Genomic DNA, 17,127 nt, shown 5'->3' with positions numbered 1-17,127 from the left:
TTCAAATCCCAGCTCCGCCGCTTGTCAGCTGTGTGACTGTGGGCAAGTCACTTCACTTCTCTGGGCCTTAATTCCCTCATCTGTAAAATGGGGATGAAGACTGTGAGCCCCACGTGGGACAACCTGATCACCTTGTATCCTCCCAGTGCTTAGAACAGTGCTTGGCACATAGTAAGCACTTAACAAAATGCCATTATTTTTATTATTATTATTATTAAGCGCTTAACAAATACCACAGTTATTAAGCTGAGACCCACCCTTAATAATAATAATGATGATGGTATTTGTTAAGCGCTTACTATGTGCAAAGCACTGTTCTAAGCGTTGGGGGATATAAGGTGATCAGGTTGTCCCACGTGGGGCTCACAGTCTTCATCTCCATTTTACAGATGAGGGAACTGAGGCCTAGAGAAGTTAAGTGACTTACCCAAAGTCACACAGCTGACAATTTGCGGAGCCGGGATTTCAACCCATGACCTCTGACTCCAAAGCCCGGGCTCTTTCCACTGAGCCACGCTGGCTGCTGCTCACCACCTCATCAGCCCCCGAGGGTGCTGGCAGGCCGACAGAGCGGCACAGCAGCAGCGGACAGACCCTGCGTGCAGGGGAGGGGGCTGGGGAGGACGCCTAGCCCAGCCCTGCCCCAGAAGACCCGAATCGACGGCCCCCTGGAGCCCGCCCCTCACCTGAGCATGCTGGTGGTGAGCCCGGGATACACGCGGCGCTGAGTGACGCGTTCCAGGATGACTTGGGCCAAATCTGCCGCCTTGCTACTCAGCACCTGCTCCACGGACTGGCCCGGGAAGAGGTTTGTCATGAGAGGCAACACCTGCGGGGGGGCAAACTTCATTCGATCGCATTGATCGGGCGCTTACTGCGTGCGGAGCACTGTACTGAGCCCCTGGGAGTATACAACAGAACAATAAGCAGACGCGTTCCCTGCCTGCAAAGAGCTTACAGATTAGACGGCCATCAGGCTCCTCGGATGCCCAGGCAGGGGGAGGAAGGTGGGCAACTCCGCCCGCTCTCTGGCCAGCTGGGACAACAGAAGATGAATCGGGTGAAATGAGCCCGTTTGGGTACAACTCCCGCTCAATCGCTAGCGCTAATGGATTTCGGTCCGAAGGTTCTTATTCAGTTTCAAACTCATCCCCCATCAACAGCAGCTGCTTCTGCAAAGTAATATGGGCAGTGCTCATCTTACGCCCCCCTGCAAGTGAGCAAGAAAAAAAAAGAGCCTACAGCCTGGATAAGCCCCACTCAATCAGTCAATCGTATTTATTGGGCACTTACCGTGTGCAGAGTGCTGTACTAAGAGCTGGGAGAGTACCTTATAATTAATTCATTCAATCACATTTATTGAGCGTTTACGGTGTGCAGATATAACAGAGTTGGTAGATACGTTCCCTGCTTACTTACTGTGTGCAAAATGCTCTACCAAGCGCTTGGGAGAGTACAGTATGGCAGAGTTGGTGGATCCGTTATGTACCTGTGAGCCCCATGTGGGACCGGGACTGTGTCTTACCCTATTTGCTTGTATCCATCCCAGTACTTAGTACAGTGCATGGCACGTAGTAAGTACATACCATCATTATTATTATTACCCACCACAAGCTTACAGTCCAGAGCCAGCCTCAAACTGGTTCTCCCTCCGGAGAAGTCATCCACAACGGCTGACGTTGGTCATCCTCACCACGATCCAGGAAGAGGGCTAGAGCCCAGCCTGTGCTCTTCCACAAGGCCACGCTGCTTGCCCTTTCTCTCCTGGATACTTGAGCGCTTACTGTGTGCACAGCATTGTACTTAGCGCTTGGTAGAGTAATAATAATAATGGTATTTGTTCATCAGGTCAGACACAGTTCTTGTCCCACATGGAGTTTGCAGTCAATCTTCATTTTACAGATGAGGTAACTGAGGCACAAAGAAGTGAAGTGACTTGCCCAAGGTCACACAGGAGATGCGGCGGAGCCAGGATTAGAACCCAGGTCCTTCTGACTCCAAAGCCCATGCTCTATCCACTAGGCCCCCGCTGCTTCCCCAGAGTACAACAGAGTTAACAGCACCATTCATTCATTCAATCATATTTGAGCACTTGCTGTGTGCAGAGCACTGTACTAAGCACCACCATCCTCCCCCGTCTCACAAGCCCATAACCTTGGCATTCCCCTCCACTCATCACTCTCATTCAACCCACCTATTCAACCCGTCACCAAATCCTATCGATTCTCCCTTCACGGCATCGCTAAAATCAGCCCCTTCCTCTCTACCCAAACTGCTATCACGCTGGTCCAGGCGCTTATCATAATACCCCACCTCAACGACTGCGTCGGTCTGGAGTCCCCGCCTCCAATCTCCCCCTGCTCCAGGCCACACTTCAACCTGCTGCCTGGACCATTTTCCTAAAAAACAGTTCAGTCCACGGCTCCCCGCTCCTCAAGAGCTTCCAGTCATCGTCCATCCATCTCTGCATCAAATAGGAACTCCTCACCACTGGCTTTAAGATACTTTACCGGAGTGACACTCCGCTTTACCGGAGTGTCATTGGTGAGCAGCTTGGATCCAGCCCATGGCCAGCTCCCCGGCCAGGCTCGGGGTGGGGAGGAGGGTGGTCCTCCCATGCCGGGAGAAGGGGGCACGGACAGACCCACCTGCGGGAGGTTGGGGTCGAGCAGCATGACGATGGCCATGTCCTGGCGGGCCCCGGCGATGTCCCGCAGCATCAGGCGGGTCTTGGCTCGGTGGAGATAGTAGCCGGCCCGCTCGGGGCTGTGTTCGATGGCTGAGGAGAAGTGGACCTCGGCCTTGCCGTACTGCCTGGAGGGAAGGGATGGGTCACGGCACCCTAACCCGGCCGGGAAAATAACCTCTAGCTCCAGGCACGAGAGAAGTGAGGCTGGCCTAAAGGGGCGCGGGGGTGGGGGAGATTCCCAAAAGAAATCAGGCAGCGGGTCGACCAGAAATGGAATCTATTCTGCTTATCCTCTCTGTTCCTTTTGCACTTGGTTTTCCTGGGGATGCTGCAGGGGCTCAGGGGGCACCCGGGAGTGGGGGAAGGAATCGGAATGATTTACAACAAGCGGATCTTGATGTTCTTTGAGCCCGGTGAGGTGGGGAGTGGCACAAGGAGCTGCAGATGGCTGATAGCGGTGGGGTGGGGAGGATGGTTCACTGGGCTGGTCCCGGCTCTCAAGGAGCTTCCAATCCAATCAGGGAGAGGGTTCACACACGATTCAATAGACAAGCGTAGAAATAAGCATGAAACGCATGTGGCGAACATAAAAATATATAATGTGCATAAAAAAACCTCATGAACATATATTCTACAGAGAGACAAACGCCAAAGGGTCATGGAATGAATCAGAGTCAGGAACGGGCTGGTCTAGAAGGCTTCCTAGAAGAGGGGATGTTTGTTCAGTTTGGAGATAGGGAATGACTTTGGTTTGAAGGAAGAAAAAAGTCGGGGGTGGGGGCGTGGAAAGTGGGGGAAATGGCTTTGGTGACGGATCGTGGGTAAGAGAGAAGCAACATGATCTAATGGAAAGAGCATGGGCTCGGGAGTCAAAGGACCTGGGTTCTAATCCCTGCTCCACCACTTGTCCGCAGTGGGACCTTGGGCGAGTCACTCTCTGCCTCGGTTCACTCATCTGTAAAATGGGGATTAAGATTGTGAGCCCCACGTGGGACATGAACTGTGTCCAACCTGATTAGCTGGTATCCATCCCAGCACTAGTGCAGTGTTTGGCACGTAATAAGCACTTAACAAATACCATAAAAAAAAGAGGGAGCCAATCTATGAAGGGAGCAGGGGCTGGGGATCGGGTGCTCGTTGAGGGGAGAGATTGGTGACCAGGGAGAAGTTGGGCGGGAAGGGGATGGCGAACCCTGCAGCCCAGATCTTTCCTCCTCCCTCCACAGCTTTGCCAAACCGGAGCCCTTCCCTCCCTGAGTCACCTCCTCCAGGAGGCACTCCCAGACCTGTCCCTATCTCCTCCATCAGTCCCTCCCACCAACCCTCTCAGCACTGATTTATTTATTCATTCATTCGCGTATTCAGTTCAGTGTGATATTTCTACCTATTCTCTCACTTTCAGCTGAAGTACAGTCATCGATTTGTCTGTTATTTCCCCCCTATGCTTATAAGCTCCTCCAGGGCAGGGATCATGTCTTATGTTCTAACTGTGGGCTTCCTTAGATTATAAACTCCTAGGGCTTACTTAGATTATAAACTTCCTTAGATTATAAACAGGGACCATGTCTTGTCCTCTAATAGTGGCTTCCAAGAGCCCAGGGCTTCAGTAAGATTTATAAGTTCCTTGGGAACGGAGACCTTGTCTTGGATTCTGTGAGCTTCCGAGAACCCAGTGCTTCCCGAGACTGTAAGCTCCTCAAAGACAGGGACCGTGTCTTGAATGCCAATTGTGTGTTTCCCAAGTGCCCGGTCCGGCGCGCACACACAAACACATATCCACACCTCATCTGATGTTCCTGGAGGCCCATTCTGTTCTGCAACATCCCCATGCGGACATGGGCGCCCTGGTCCGCCGGGCTCAGCTCCAGAGCCCGCTGGTAGTCAGCGAGGGCAAAATTCAGCTCCCCAAGCTGGAAGAAACAATCTGGAGAGGGTGTGGTGGGGGGGAAGAAGAGGAGGGGTCTTGGGATAGTAGCAGCGACCAGATATCCCCCCTAATCTTCCCCTTAGTCAAGGCTCCCTCTCTGCCTCCAGCCATCTCCCCGCTTGCTTTGGCCCACGGCTCATCGAATATGGTCTTCATTCATTCATTCATTCATATCACATTTATTGAGCGCTAACTATGTGCAGAGCACGGTCCCTGCTTTGGCCCACGGCTCATCGAATACGGTCTTCATTCATTCCTTCATTCAGTCACATTTATTGAGCGCTTACTATGTGCAGAGCATGGTCCTAAGCGCTTGGGAGAGTACAATTTCACAATAAACAGATGCATTCCCTGCCCACAACGAGCTTACAGCCTAGAGGGTTTCCAAGAGAGCTCGGGCCTACTGGTTTCCATCTTCCAATTGGGTGAATGGGTTGACATTGTAGCAGAAGAGACTTAGGTCAGACCGAAAGGAGAACTTCCTAGCAGCACAAGTGAAGGACAAACCGGACCGTGCTACTGCAGGAGGACTGGACTTGTTGCAACTTTGGGAAAACGAGAGGTGGTCATTTCCCCAGGATGGGTTGGGGTGGGCCTATGTGGAGGCACGAGGCTGGAGCAGACGATCTTTTTTTTCCTAGTATTTGTTAAGCGCTTACTATGTGTCAGACACTATTCTAAGCAGAGATAGATTCAAGGTAATCAGGTCAGACACAGTCCCCGCCCCACATGGGGCTCATGATCCTCATCCCCATTTTACAGAGAAGAAGAAAGAAGAAAGATGGCAAAGCACTGTTCTAAGCACTGGGGAAGTTACAAGGTGATCGGGTTGTCCCACTGGGGGCTCACAGTCTTCATCCCCATTTTGCAGATGAGGTAACTGAGGCACAGAGAAGTGAAGTGACTTGCCCAAAGTCACACAGCTGACACTTGGCGGAGCCGGGATTCGAACCCGTGACCTCTGCCTCCAAACCCTGTGCTCTTTCCACTGAGCCACGCTGCTTCTCTAACAGAGGCCCAGAAAAGTGAAGTGCCTTGGCTAAGATCACACGGCGGACAAGTGGCGGAGCCGGGATTGGAACACAAGTCCTTCCACCCCCCGGCCCCGTGCTCTGTCCTCCGCTGCTTCTCTTCGACCCCTCCTCCTCCAGCGTTGCGGAGGGGCAGCCCTGCCTCCCCCACGGGGCCCCGGGGTCTGCTGGTTCACCTCCCCGGTTGAGGTAGAGCCCCTTCTCAGTCGTCTCTCCCTTGAGGGCCTTGTTCAGAAGCAGGATGGCCTCCTGGTAGAAGCCCTTGCTGTAGCAGTGGACGGCGAAGTCGTTGTAGGAGAGGAGCAGCTGCCGTCGCGTCTGGCCCAGAACCTCGCAGTCCTTGCCTTCCCGCTTCTGGATCAGATCCAGGGCCGTGTGGAAGTCACGGATGGCCGCCTGGAAGTCCTTGAGCCGCCGGTACAAGGTGCCTCTGGAGAGAGGGGCGAGGGAAGCATCTCAAATTTGAGGGGAGGAAAGGGGAGGAGAGGAGCAGGGAGCACAATGTTCCAAAAGCCACGGGAATGGGTCAGCGGAGGAAGCCGCCGTGACCGTTTCCCTCCACCCGTCCCTCCCTTGGCCAAACTTCTCCAGAGGCTCCCAGTCGTTGCTCCTTGCGTAAGACAAAAACCCTTCACCACTAGCGTCGAGGCTCTCCGCCTGCTGCCTCTCTTCTATCAATAGTAATAATAACTGCGGTATTTGTTGAGCACTTTTTATGTGCCAGTCACTGTACTGAGCGCCGAAGTGGATCCAGTCAAATCGGGTTGGACGCAGTCCCTTGTCCCCTGTGGGGCTCACGGCCTTAATCCCCATTTTACAGATGAGGTCACTGAAGCGCAGAGAAGTGACTTGACCAAGGTCACACAGCGGACAAGTGGCAGAGTCAGGGCTCTTTCTTCCACCATATAATAATAATAATGGCATTTATTAAGTGCTAACTATGTGCAAAGCACTGTTCTAAGCGCTGGGGAGGTTACAAGGTGATCAGGTTGCCCCACGTGGGGTTCACAGTCTTCATCCCCATTTGACAGATGAGGTAACTGAGGCACAGAGAAGTCCATTGACTTGCCCAAGGTCACACAGCTGACAAGCGGTGGAGCCGGGAGCCCGCTGTTGGGTAGGGACTGTCTCTATATGTTGCCAACTTGTGCTTTCCAAGCGCTTCATCATCATCACCATCAGTCGTATTTATTGAGCGCTTACTGTGTGCCGAGCACTGTACTAAGCGCTTGGGAAGTACAAGTTGGCAACACATACAGACAGTCCCTACCCAACAGTGGGCTCACAGTCTAAAAGGGGGAGACAGAGAACAAAACCAAACATACTAACAAAATAAAATAAATAGAATAGATAGGTACAAATAAAATAAATAAATAAATAATACCCCAGCTCGCACCCTTCGCTCCTGACAGGACCGTCTTCTAACTGAACCTACATTCCTTCCTACCTTCTTTCCTGCCTATCTTGTCTCCCGACTCACCCCGAGTGCCCTCTCCACTTTCCGAGCCCCCTAAAAAGCCACATCCTCCTTCCACCTCCCCACCCATCCTCTCCAGATTCATGTGCTTTTCTGTTATTTTTTTTTATAGTACTTGTTAAGCACTTACTATGTGCCGGGCACTGTTCTAAGCGCTGGGCTAGATAAAGTTAATCAGGCTGGACACAGTCCGTGTCCCGCATGGGGCTCACGGTCTTAATCCCCGTTTTCCCGATGAGGTAACTGAGGCACAGAGAAGAGAAGTGTCATGCCCAAGGTCACGGAGCAGACAAGCGAGGCTATTACTTTGGTCGACTTAGGGAAGGGTGAGGGGAGGAGCCAAGGCAGATCTGGGATAGATCCAGCATGGCACAGTGGATAGAGCACGGGGCTGGGAGTCAGGAGGACCTGGGTTCTAATCCTGACTCTGCCACTTGTCTGCTCTGTGACCTTGGACAAGTCGCTTCCCTTCTCTGTGCCTCAGTTCCCTCACCTGGAAAATGGGGATTAAGACTATGAGCCCTGGATGGGACAGGGACTGTGTCCAACCCAATTACCTTGTATCTACCCCAGCGCTTAGTACAGTGCCTGGCGCTCAGTAAGCACGTAACAAATAGCACAATCATCAAATGCCACATTCATTCAGCTGGAGGGCAGTGGGGATAGTTCTGAGAAGGTGGTGACATTTGTTCTCTTGTTCTTTTCAGGGTCTGGGCCGTCTAGACTGTGAGCCCGCTGTTGGGTAGGGACCGTCTCTATATGTTGCCAACTTGTACTTCCCAAGCGCTTAGTACAGTGCTCTGCACACAGTAAGCGCTCAATAAATACGATTGAATGAATGAATGAATAATAACAATAATAATAATGATGGCATTTGTTAAGCACTTACTATGTGCAAAGCACTGTTCTAAGCGCTGGGGGGATACAAGGTGATCAGGTTGGCCCATGAGGGGCTCACAGTCTTAATCCCCATTTTCCAGATGAGGTAACTGAGGCTCAGAGAAGTGAAGTGACTTGCCCAAGGTCACACAGCAGGCATGTGGCGGAGCCGGAATTCGAACCCATGACCTCTGACTCCATTCATTCATTCATTCAATCATATTTATTGAGCACTTACTGTGTGCAGAGCATGGTACTAAGCACTTGAGAAGTACAAGTTGGCTCCTTGTGGGCAGGGAATGTGTCTGCTTTATTGGACTCTCCCAAGTGCTTAGTTCAGTGTCCTGCACACAGTAAGCGCTCAATAAATACGATTGATTGATTGATTGTACTTACTGAGTGCTTCCTGTGTGCAAAGCACTGTACCAAGAGCTTGGGAGAGTACAAGCAGCGTGGCGCAGTGGAAAGAGCACGGGCTTTGGAGTCAGAGGTCATGGGTTCAAATGCCGGCTCCACCAACTGTCAGCTGTGTGACTTTGGGCAAGCCACTTAACTTCCCTGTGCCTCAGTTACCTTATCTGCAAAATGGGGATTAAGACTGTGAGCCCCCCCGGGGGCAACCTGATCACCTTGTAACCTCCCCAGCGCTTTGAACAGTGCTTTGCACATAGTAAGCGCTTAATAAATGCCATCATTATCATTACTATTATAAGAGCACGGGCTTTGGAGTCAGAAGCCATGGGTTCGAATCCCGATTCCACCACATGTCTGCTCTGTGACCTTGGGCAAGTCACTTAACTTCTCTGAGCCTCAGTGACCTCATCTGTAAAATGGGGGCTAAGACTGTGAGCCCCACGTGGGACAACGTGATCACCTTGTAACCCCCCCAGCGCTTAGAACAGTGCTCTGCACATAGTAAGCGCTTAACACATGCCATTATTATTATTATTATTATTATTATTATTATTACAACATAACAATAAATAAACCCACGCCCCGACCATCACAAGCTCACTTCATCCCAGAGTCCGTGCGGCTGGTCTCTCTCAAGGGAGGAAGATTCCCTGTCTCTGTCCCCCACCTCTTGGCTCGCAAGCCTTTACGGGAGCCCACCCGAAGCCCCCCAAAGTGCCCCACGGCTTCCCCGCCTCTCCCGAGGTACAGACCTGAACAAAAAGTGCCCGGGGTCCATCGGGCTGTTCTCGATGGCCCAGTGGATCCGCAGCAGCGAATCCCGCAGGCGGCCCTTCAAGGCCAGCCTGACCGCGTCCTCCCGGGCCCTCTGAGCCTGCCCAACCAGTATCTTCAGCAGGCTGTGGGCTTCCGGGTGCTGGTGCTCTAGGGCTAGGGCCTTGTAGATGTCCTGGTAACACGGTTTCACCTGGAAACGACACATGAACGGCAGAACCGCTGCCCCGGCCCACTCTGCCGAGCTTCTCCCTTCGCACGGCTCTAGCGTGCCTGTCAACTTTGCTAATAGCCATTCGTTATAATAATAATAACGATAACTGCGGTATTTGTAAGCCGCGCTTAGAACAGCGCTTGGCACAAGGTAAGCTCTTAACAAGAACCATAATTATTATTATTATTATTAACCACTTACTATGTGCCAGGCACTATACTAAGCGCTGGAGTCCCTTCCTTCCTCTCCCCCCTCCATCCCCTCCACCTTATCTCCTTCCCTTCCCCACAGCACCTGTATACATATATATATATATATATATATATGTTTGTACATATTTATTACTCTATTTACTTATTTATTTTACTTGTACATATCTATTCTATTTATTTTGTTAATATGTTTGGTTTTGTCTTCTGTGTTCCCCTTTTAGACTGTGAGCCCACTGTTGGGTAGGGACTGTCTCTATATGTTGCCAACTTGTACTTCCCAAGCGCTTAGTACAGTGCTCTGCACACAGTAAGTGCGCACCTGTATGTATGTATATATATATATATATATATATATATATATATATATATATATATATATATAAATATATATGTTTGTACATATTTATTACTCTATTTATTTATTTATTTTACTTGTACATATCTATTCTATTTATTTTGTTAATATGTTTGGTTTTGTCCTCTGTGTCCCCCTTTTAGACTGTGAGCCCACTGTTGGGTAGGGACTGTCTCTATATGTTGCCAACTTGGACTTCCCAAGCGCTTAGTACAGTGCTCTGCACACAGTAAGTGCGCACCTGTATATATATATATATATATATATATATATATATTTGTACATATTTATTACTCTATTTATTTATTTTACTTGTACATATCTATTCTATTTATTTTATTTTGTTAATATGTTTGGTTTTGTTCTCTGTGTCCCCCTTTTAGACTGTGAGCCCACTGTTGGGTAGGGACCGTCTCTATATGTTGCCAACTTGGACTTCCCAAGCGCTTAGTACCGTGCTCTGCACACAGTAAGCGCTCAATAAATACGATTGATTGATTGATTAATTGATTGATTGATTAATTGATTGATTGATTGATTGATTGATTGGAGCAGATACAAGGTAATTGGGCTGGACACAGTCCCTGTCCTGCATCAGGCTCACAGTCTCAATGCCCATTTTATAAGATGTAAGTCACGGAGAAGTAAAGTGACTTGCCCAAGGTCACTCAGTGGACAAGTGGCAGAGTCGGGATTAATGCAAAGGTGACCCAGAAGGGAATGGAAGAAGAGGAAATGGGGGCTTTGGATGAGGAAGGCCTCTTGAAGGAGATGTGCTTAGGGGTGTTTCAAATAACTTGCCTGGAGCTATTAAAGCCCAGGCTCATGGAGGAGGAAATGGAAGTGATTAAGGGGTTCACTTCAGAAATGGGGGGGGCAGGGAGAGAATGAGAGAAAGCGTGAAAAAGAAGACTCTTCAAACCCCCCGTTCCTCAGTCAGTCCCAAGACCCGGCCAGCCCACAGTTCTGCCTCCCACAGAGGCGTCGGGCAATGGGGAGGAATGGTGAGCTCGTTGGCCTCCATCCTTGTGGTTAGGGCTGGACCATCCAACGCCCCTGTCTATCAGTCATATTTATTGAGCACTTACTATGTGTGCTATATGTACTAAGCACTTGGGAGAGTCCAATGCAACAGAGTTAGCAGACAGAATAACAATTACGGTACTTGTTAAGCGCTCACTATATGCCAAGCACTGTTCTGAGCCCTGGGGTAGATACAAATTAATCAGACTGAACACGATCCCTGCCCCACATGGGGCTCACCGTCTTAATCCCCATTTGACAGATGGACTAAAGGAGGCCCAGAGAAGTTAAGTGACTTTCCCAGGGTCACACAGCAGACATGTGGCAGAGCCAGGATTAGAACCCAGGTCCTTCTGACTTCCAGGCCCACTAGGCCACGGTTCATGCCCATAACAAGCTTACAAAACTTTGCTTCTAGTCACCATGCGAGGGAAAGTGGGAGTGGGAGGATTGGATTCATACCTGTTCTCTCTCTCTTCCTTAGATGGTGAGCGCTCTAAGGGCTTAGTCCCTAGACTGTTAGCTCCTGGTGGGCAGGGAACATGTCTACAATAACTTTTATACTGTATCCTCCCAAGCACTTAGGGCAGTGCTCTGCACAGAGTAAGACCTCAATAAAGACTACTGATTGGTTAAAGAGGAGACTGTGTCAGATCTGCTTATCTTCTGGGCTTAGTTCAGTGCTTAGCACAGAGTACCAAGCAGCGTGGCCTAGTGGATAGAGAAGGGGGCTGGGAGTCAGAAGGACCTGGGTTCTAATCCCGGCTCCACCACTTCCGTGCTGGGTGGCCTTGGGCACGTCAGTTCGCTTCTCTGTGCCTCAGTTCCCTCATCTGTAAAACGGGCATTGAGACCGCGAGCCCTAGGTTGGACGTGGATTGTGTCCGACCTGATTAGCTTGCATCTACCCCAGTGCTTAGAATAATGTTTGACACATAGTAAGCACTTAACAAATATCATGAAAAAAAAAGTACACGCTTAACGAAACCCAGAGATTATGAATAATCATCATTATTATCATTGTCATCAGAAGAGACTGGTGGGCTGGAGACCCTCTGGTGGGCAGGGGAAGAACCAGGGAGACTCCAGTGGCTCCAGGGTGGGCATCCAGGCCTTCCCAGACTGAGCCCCCTCCTTCTTCTCCTCCTCCTCCCCCTCCCCATCCCACCCATCTTACCTCCTTCCCCTCCCCACAGCACCTGTATATATGTATCTATGTTTGTACGGATTTATTACTCTATTTTCCTTCCTCTCCTCCTCCTCCCCCTCCCACTCGGCTTACCTCCTTCCCCTCCCCACAGCACCTGTATATAGTATATATGTTTGTACATATTTATTACTCTATTTTCTCTGTACATATTTATTCTATTTATCTTATTTTGTTAATATGTTTTGTTTTGTTGTCTGTTTCCCCCTTCTAGACTGTGAGCCCGCCGTTGGGTAGGGACCGTCTCTCGATGTTGCCAACTTGGACTTCCCAAGCGCTTAGTCCAGTGCTCTGCACACAGTAAGCGCTCAATAAATACGATTGAATAAATCAGGTATACCTGGGCAAAGCGGTTGTAGAAGCAGGCGCGGAGAATGTAGAGGTCCGGGTTGCGGGTGTTGGCCTGCAGCTCCTTACTGACCAGGGTGAGACAGTCCTTGTGGTGGTTCAGGTGGGTCAGGCAGGTGATGCTGGAGCCCGGTGGGATGGGGAGGACCAGGGTGAGGGACCAGTGGGGAGAGACGGCCAACTGCCTGGCCTCCTCCCCTTCCCTTTCCCCCCACCCCCAGGCAGCAGCCAAGGCATCACCTGCGCATGAGGTAAGGGAGATTGTGAGGCTTTATCTCCGCGGCCTGGGTGAAAAGCTCCAGGGCCTCCAGGTAGGACTCCTGCTCATAGAGACACTGGCCCTGCATGGCGGGAGCCGGGGAGGGAATGAAGACCCAGCCCGGAGACCGTGAACAGCTCCGGCCTGGGGAGCGGGGAATGGTGGGGTGCCAGTGACAGACCCAGAGACAACAATAATGTTGGAATCAGTACAATACAACGTTGTATTGTGCTCTCCCGAGCGCTTAGTACAGTAAGCGCTCAATAAATACGATTGAAAAATAATAATAATCCTGGCATTTGTTAAGTGCTTACTATGTGCCAAGCACCGTTCTAAGCATTGGGGTAGCTACAAAGGGATCGGGTTGGACACAGTCCCTGTCCCACATGGTGCTCACGCTCTTAAACCCCATTTTTACAGATCAATCAATCGTATTTATTGAGCGCTTACTGTGTGCGGAGCACCGTACTAAGCACTTGGGAAGTACAAGTTGGCAACATATAGAGACGGTCCCTACCTAACAGCGGGCTCACAGTCTAGAAGGGAGAGACAGAGAATAAAACCAAACATATTAACAAAATAAAATAAATAGAATAGATATGTACAAGTAAAATAAATAAATAAAAAGAGTAATAAATATGTACAAACATATATGCATATATACAGGTGCTGTGGGGAAGGGAAGGAGGTAAGACGGGGGGGATGGAGACGGGGAGAGGAAGGAGAGGGCTCAGTCTGGGAAGGACTCCTGGAGAAGGTGAGTTCTCAGCAGGGCCTTGAAGGGAGGAAGAGAGCTAACTGAGGCCCAGAGAAGTGAAGTGACTTGCCCGAGGTCACACAGCAAAGTGGCGGAGCCGGGTCCTCTGTCTCCCGAGCCCGGGCTCTTTCCACAGTGGTCTGTCAGTCATGAAGGAGGGGCAGCCCCGATTCCCGGGTGGGCCTCCCTGACTTCTAGACTGCGAGCCCTTTGTTGGGTAGGGACCGTCTCTATATGTTGCCAACTTGGACTTCCCGGGAGCTTAGTACAGCGCTCTGCACACAGTAAGCGCTCAATAAATACGATTGAATGAATGAATGAATGCCACTGCCTCTCTCGGCCTTCCACCTCGTGGGGTGCAAGGCTGAGCAAGTCACCGAGAGACAGGAAAAGCGACTAACCCGCAGTATTTGGGGGGACACAGGATAGCGGGGAGGAGACACACGGCCAGGGGAGCCGCAAGCCCTGACCTGCAGGTAGAAGACGAAGGCGAGCCGCAGCCGATTCTCCGGCTGGCGAGAGCCCAGGGCCCAGGCCTTGCGCAGGTTCTGGGTGGCCGAGCCGAAGTCGCACAGTTGGATGTAAGCTTCGGCCCGCTGCAGGAAGAACAACTGGGGGAGCCCCCAGCCTCACCCTGTGGAGAGCATCCCGCCGCCCACCCCGATGCCCGCCCCCAGGGGCCCAGAGGACCGCGGTCCCTGGAAGAAATCCGGAGCTCGGGTTTGCACCTTACGGAGCAAAGCCACCCCCAGACCTCCATACCGGCAGGGGCTTGAAGTTGATCGCTTTGGAGAAACTCAGCACGGCGCTCTCCCACTCCTCGCGGGCCAGGTGACCCCGCCCCTGCTTATAGCTAAGGGAGGAATCAATCAATCAATCAGTGCTATTTATTGAACTCTTACTGTGTGTAGGCACTTGGGAGAGTACAATCTAACAAAAGAGCAGAGTTGGTTGACACATTCCCTGCCCACGGGGGGCTTACGGCCTAGGAGGTGAGGGCAGAGCCCCTCAGCCAGCAACTGCCCAGGGGGGCTCGGCTGGTAGGCGGTCGGGGGTCCTGGCGGGAAGAGGGGAGAGGCTGGGCAACAATGAGAAGCAGCGTGGCTCAGTGGAAAGAGCGTGGGCTTTGGAGTCAGAGGCCATAGGTTCAAATCCCAGCTCCGCCACTTGTCAGCTGTGTGACTTTGGGCAAGTCACTTCACTTCTCTGTGCCTCAGTTCCCTCAACTGGAAAATGGGGATTAAGACTGTGATTCCCCCGTGGGACAACCTGATCACCTTGTAACCTCCCCAGCGCTTAGAACAGTGCTTTGCACATAGTAGGCGCCTAATAAATGCCATTAAGAAAAAAATGAAGAGGAACCTGGGCCAGAGGAAAAAGAAGGGTGAGTCTCTGGAGTGAAGTTGGGGAAAGAATAGTGCTGTATTCATTCATTCATTCAATCAATCAATCAATCGCATTTATTGAGGGCTTACTGTGTGTAAAGCACCGTACTACATGCTAGGGCGAGTGCAATACAGCAACATAACAGACACATTCCCTACCTACAGAGAATCTAGAGTAGGGAGCAATTTAGGGTAGTGATGGGGAGGCAGCCTGGTCTAATGGAAAGAGCATGGCACTGGGAGTCAGAAGACCTGGGTTCTAATCCCTGCTTTTTAATGATGGCATTTATTAATGATGGCAAAGCACTGTTCTAAGCGCCGGGGAGGTTACAAGGTGATCAGGTTGTCCCATGGGGGGCTCACAGTCTTAATCCCCATTTTACAGACGAGGGAACTGAGGCCCAGAGAAGTGAAGTGACTTGCCCAAAGTCACACAGCTGACAACTGGCGGAGCCGGGATTTGAATCCATGACCTCTGACTCCAAAGCCCGTGCCCTTTCCACTGGGCCTCGCTGCTTCTCTGCTTTTTGTCACTGGCCTGCCGAGTGATCTGCGGCAAGCCACCTAACCTCTCTAGGCCTCAGTTTCCTGGGGATAAGATTCCTGCTCTCTCGACCTTTCAGAGTGTGAGTCTTGTGGGGGACCAGGGCTGTGTCCAATTTGATTATCTTGTACCTGCCCTAGGCCTTGACACGGGGTTCAGCGCCTCGTAATTATTCTTCTATTGGCAGCAGAGTTTGGACTGTGGGGACCGAGATAAAAGCTTTTGGGGCGGGGGGGGACAGCTCCGTCTAGCCTACCTGTCAGAGCTGGATGAGAGGGAGGAGGTGGAGGGAGAAGGGGCATGTGTCTCCGGCCGCCTCGCTCACGGGGGTCTGATCAGGGACCAGGGCCAGGGACCCTTTTGGTGGGGCTGTGAGCCCACTGTTGGGTAGGGACTGTCTCTATATGTTGCCAGCTTGTACTTCCCAAGCGCTTAGTACAGTGCTCTGCACACAGTAAGCGCTCAATAAATACGATTGATTGCCCTTGGCCTGAAGGAGAGGAGAAATTTCCCCCCAACCCCCCTGCCCCGAGCTGACAGCTGGGATCTCCAGGGAGACACAGGGTGGCTTAGTGAAAGGACCATGAGTCTGGAAATGAGAAAGACTTCGTTTCTAACCCTGGCTCTGCCGACTGCTTGTTGCGTGACCTTGGGAGAGTCATTTATCTTGGCCTGGGTTTCCTCAACTGTAAAATGGGGATACCTGTCCTCCCTCCTACTTAGACTGTGAGCCCCACACAGGACGGGGACTGTGGCCACCCTAATTAACTTGTACCTACCCCAGAGCTTAGACCAGAGTTGGACACATAGCGAGCGCTTAACAGTCTCTAGACTGTAAGCTTGCTTTGGGCAGGGAACATGTGTGTCAACTCTATTACACAGTACTCTTCCAAGCGCTTAGTACAGTGCTCTGCACAAAGTAAACACAACTGACTGATTAACAAATACCATTTTTTAAAAAACCCAGTTCCAAAATCTGGTGGGGTTCCTCTTGCCCCCGGGGGGCTTCAAGCCCAGGTAGGAGGCTCCTCCGGCCCCCAGGCCCAGAATAGGATGGAGATTCAAGCTGGTGACCCCTCTCCCCAACGAGTGCTCAGTGCTCAGCCATGTGGTCTGACATGGAGGTGCTCATCAATCAATCTGTCAATCAATCATATTTATTGAGCACTTACCCTGTGCAGAGGCCTGTACAAAAGATTAAGGAGAGTACAATATGCTTAAGGAGAGTACTTCCCAAGCGCTTGGTACAGTGCTCTGCACACAATAAGCGCTCAATAAATATGACTGAATGAAGGAACAGTGCTCGGCACATAGTAAGCGCTTAACAAATACCACCATTATTGTTATTATTATTAACCCTGTATCTACCCCAGAGCTTAGAACGATTAAATACCATAGTTATTATTATTTTTGCTGTGCCCCAAAGCGGGAGGAGGCGGGGGCACCCTGGCACACTCACTGGTCGATGATCTTGCTCAGCACGATGTCTCCCGAGAATTTCTTCCCCCTGGGGGCTGGGGGCCCGGGAGGCTGGGCCCGGTGGCTGGCATGCAGGGTGATGGGAAGGGGAGGGAAGACGGGCAGGCCCGGGACCGGGGGGCGGTTCTCCCGGGGAGGACCCCCTGCCTCCAT

The 17,127-nt window shown here is 51.2% G+C and overlaps 1 protein-coding gene across 1 annotated transcript in view; it reads right to left on the bottom strand.

The window, feature by feature from the left end:
• The window catches only part of TTC16 (tetratricopeptide repeat domain 16), a 20,342-nt gene extending 3,215 nt beyond the window's left edge, over positions 1 to 17,127 (bottom strand). The window contains exons 1-10 of the mRNA XM_038745683.1: positions 16,955 to 17,127; positions 14,329 to 14,419; positions 14,037 to 14,162; positions 12,791 to 12,891; positions 12,543 to 12,672; positions 9,170 to 9,384; positions 5,824 to 6,077; positions 4,472 to 4,613; positions 2,649 to 2,814; positions 687 to 829 (exon numbers count right to left, since the gene is read on the bottom strand). Coding sequence (XP_038601611.1) covers positions 687 to 829; positions 2,649 to 2,814; positions 4,472 to 4,613; positions 5,824 to 6,077; positions 9,170 to 9,384; positions 12,543 to 12,672; positions 12,791 to 12,891; positions 14,037 to 14,162; positions 14,329 to 14,419; positions 16,955 to 17,127 — 1,541 coding nt within the window. The remainder of the gene's footprint in view (positions 1 to 686; positions 830 to 2,648; positions 2,815 to 4,471; positions 4,614 to 5,823; positions 6,078 to 9,169; positions 9,385 to 12,542; positions 12,673 to 12,790; positions 12,892 to 14,036; positions 14,163 to 14,328; positions 14,420 to 16,954) is intronic.

The sequence above is a fragment of the Tachyglossus aculeatus genome, chromosome 4, assembly GCF_015852505.1.
Source record: "Tachyglossus aculeatus isolate mTacAcu1 chromosome 4, mTacAcu1.pri, whole genome shotgun sequence".
In the NCBI taxonomy this organism is placed as follows: Eukaryota; Metazoa; Chordata; class Mammalia; order Monotremata; family Tachyglossidae; genus Tachyglossus; species Tachyglossus aculeatus.
The sequence above is the reverse complement of the archived record's forward strand: the minus strand, read 5'-3'. Positions and strand labels throughout refer to the sequence as shown.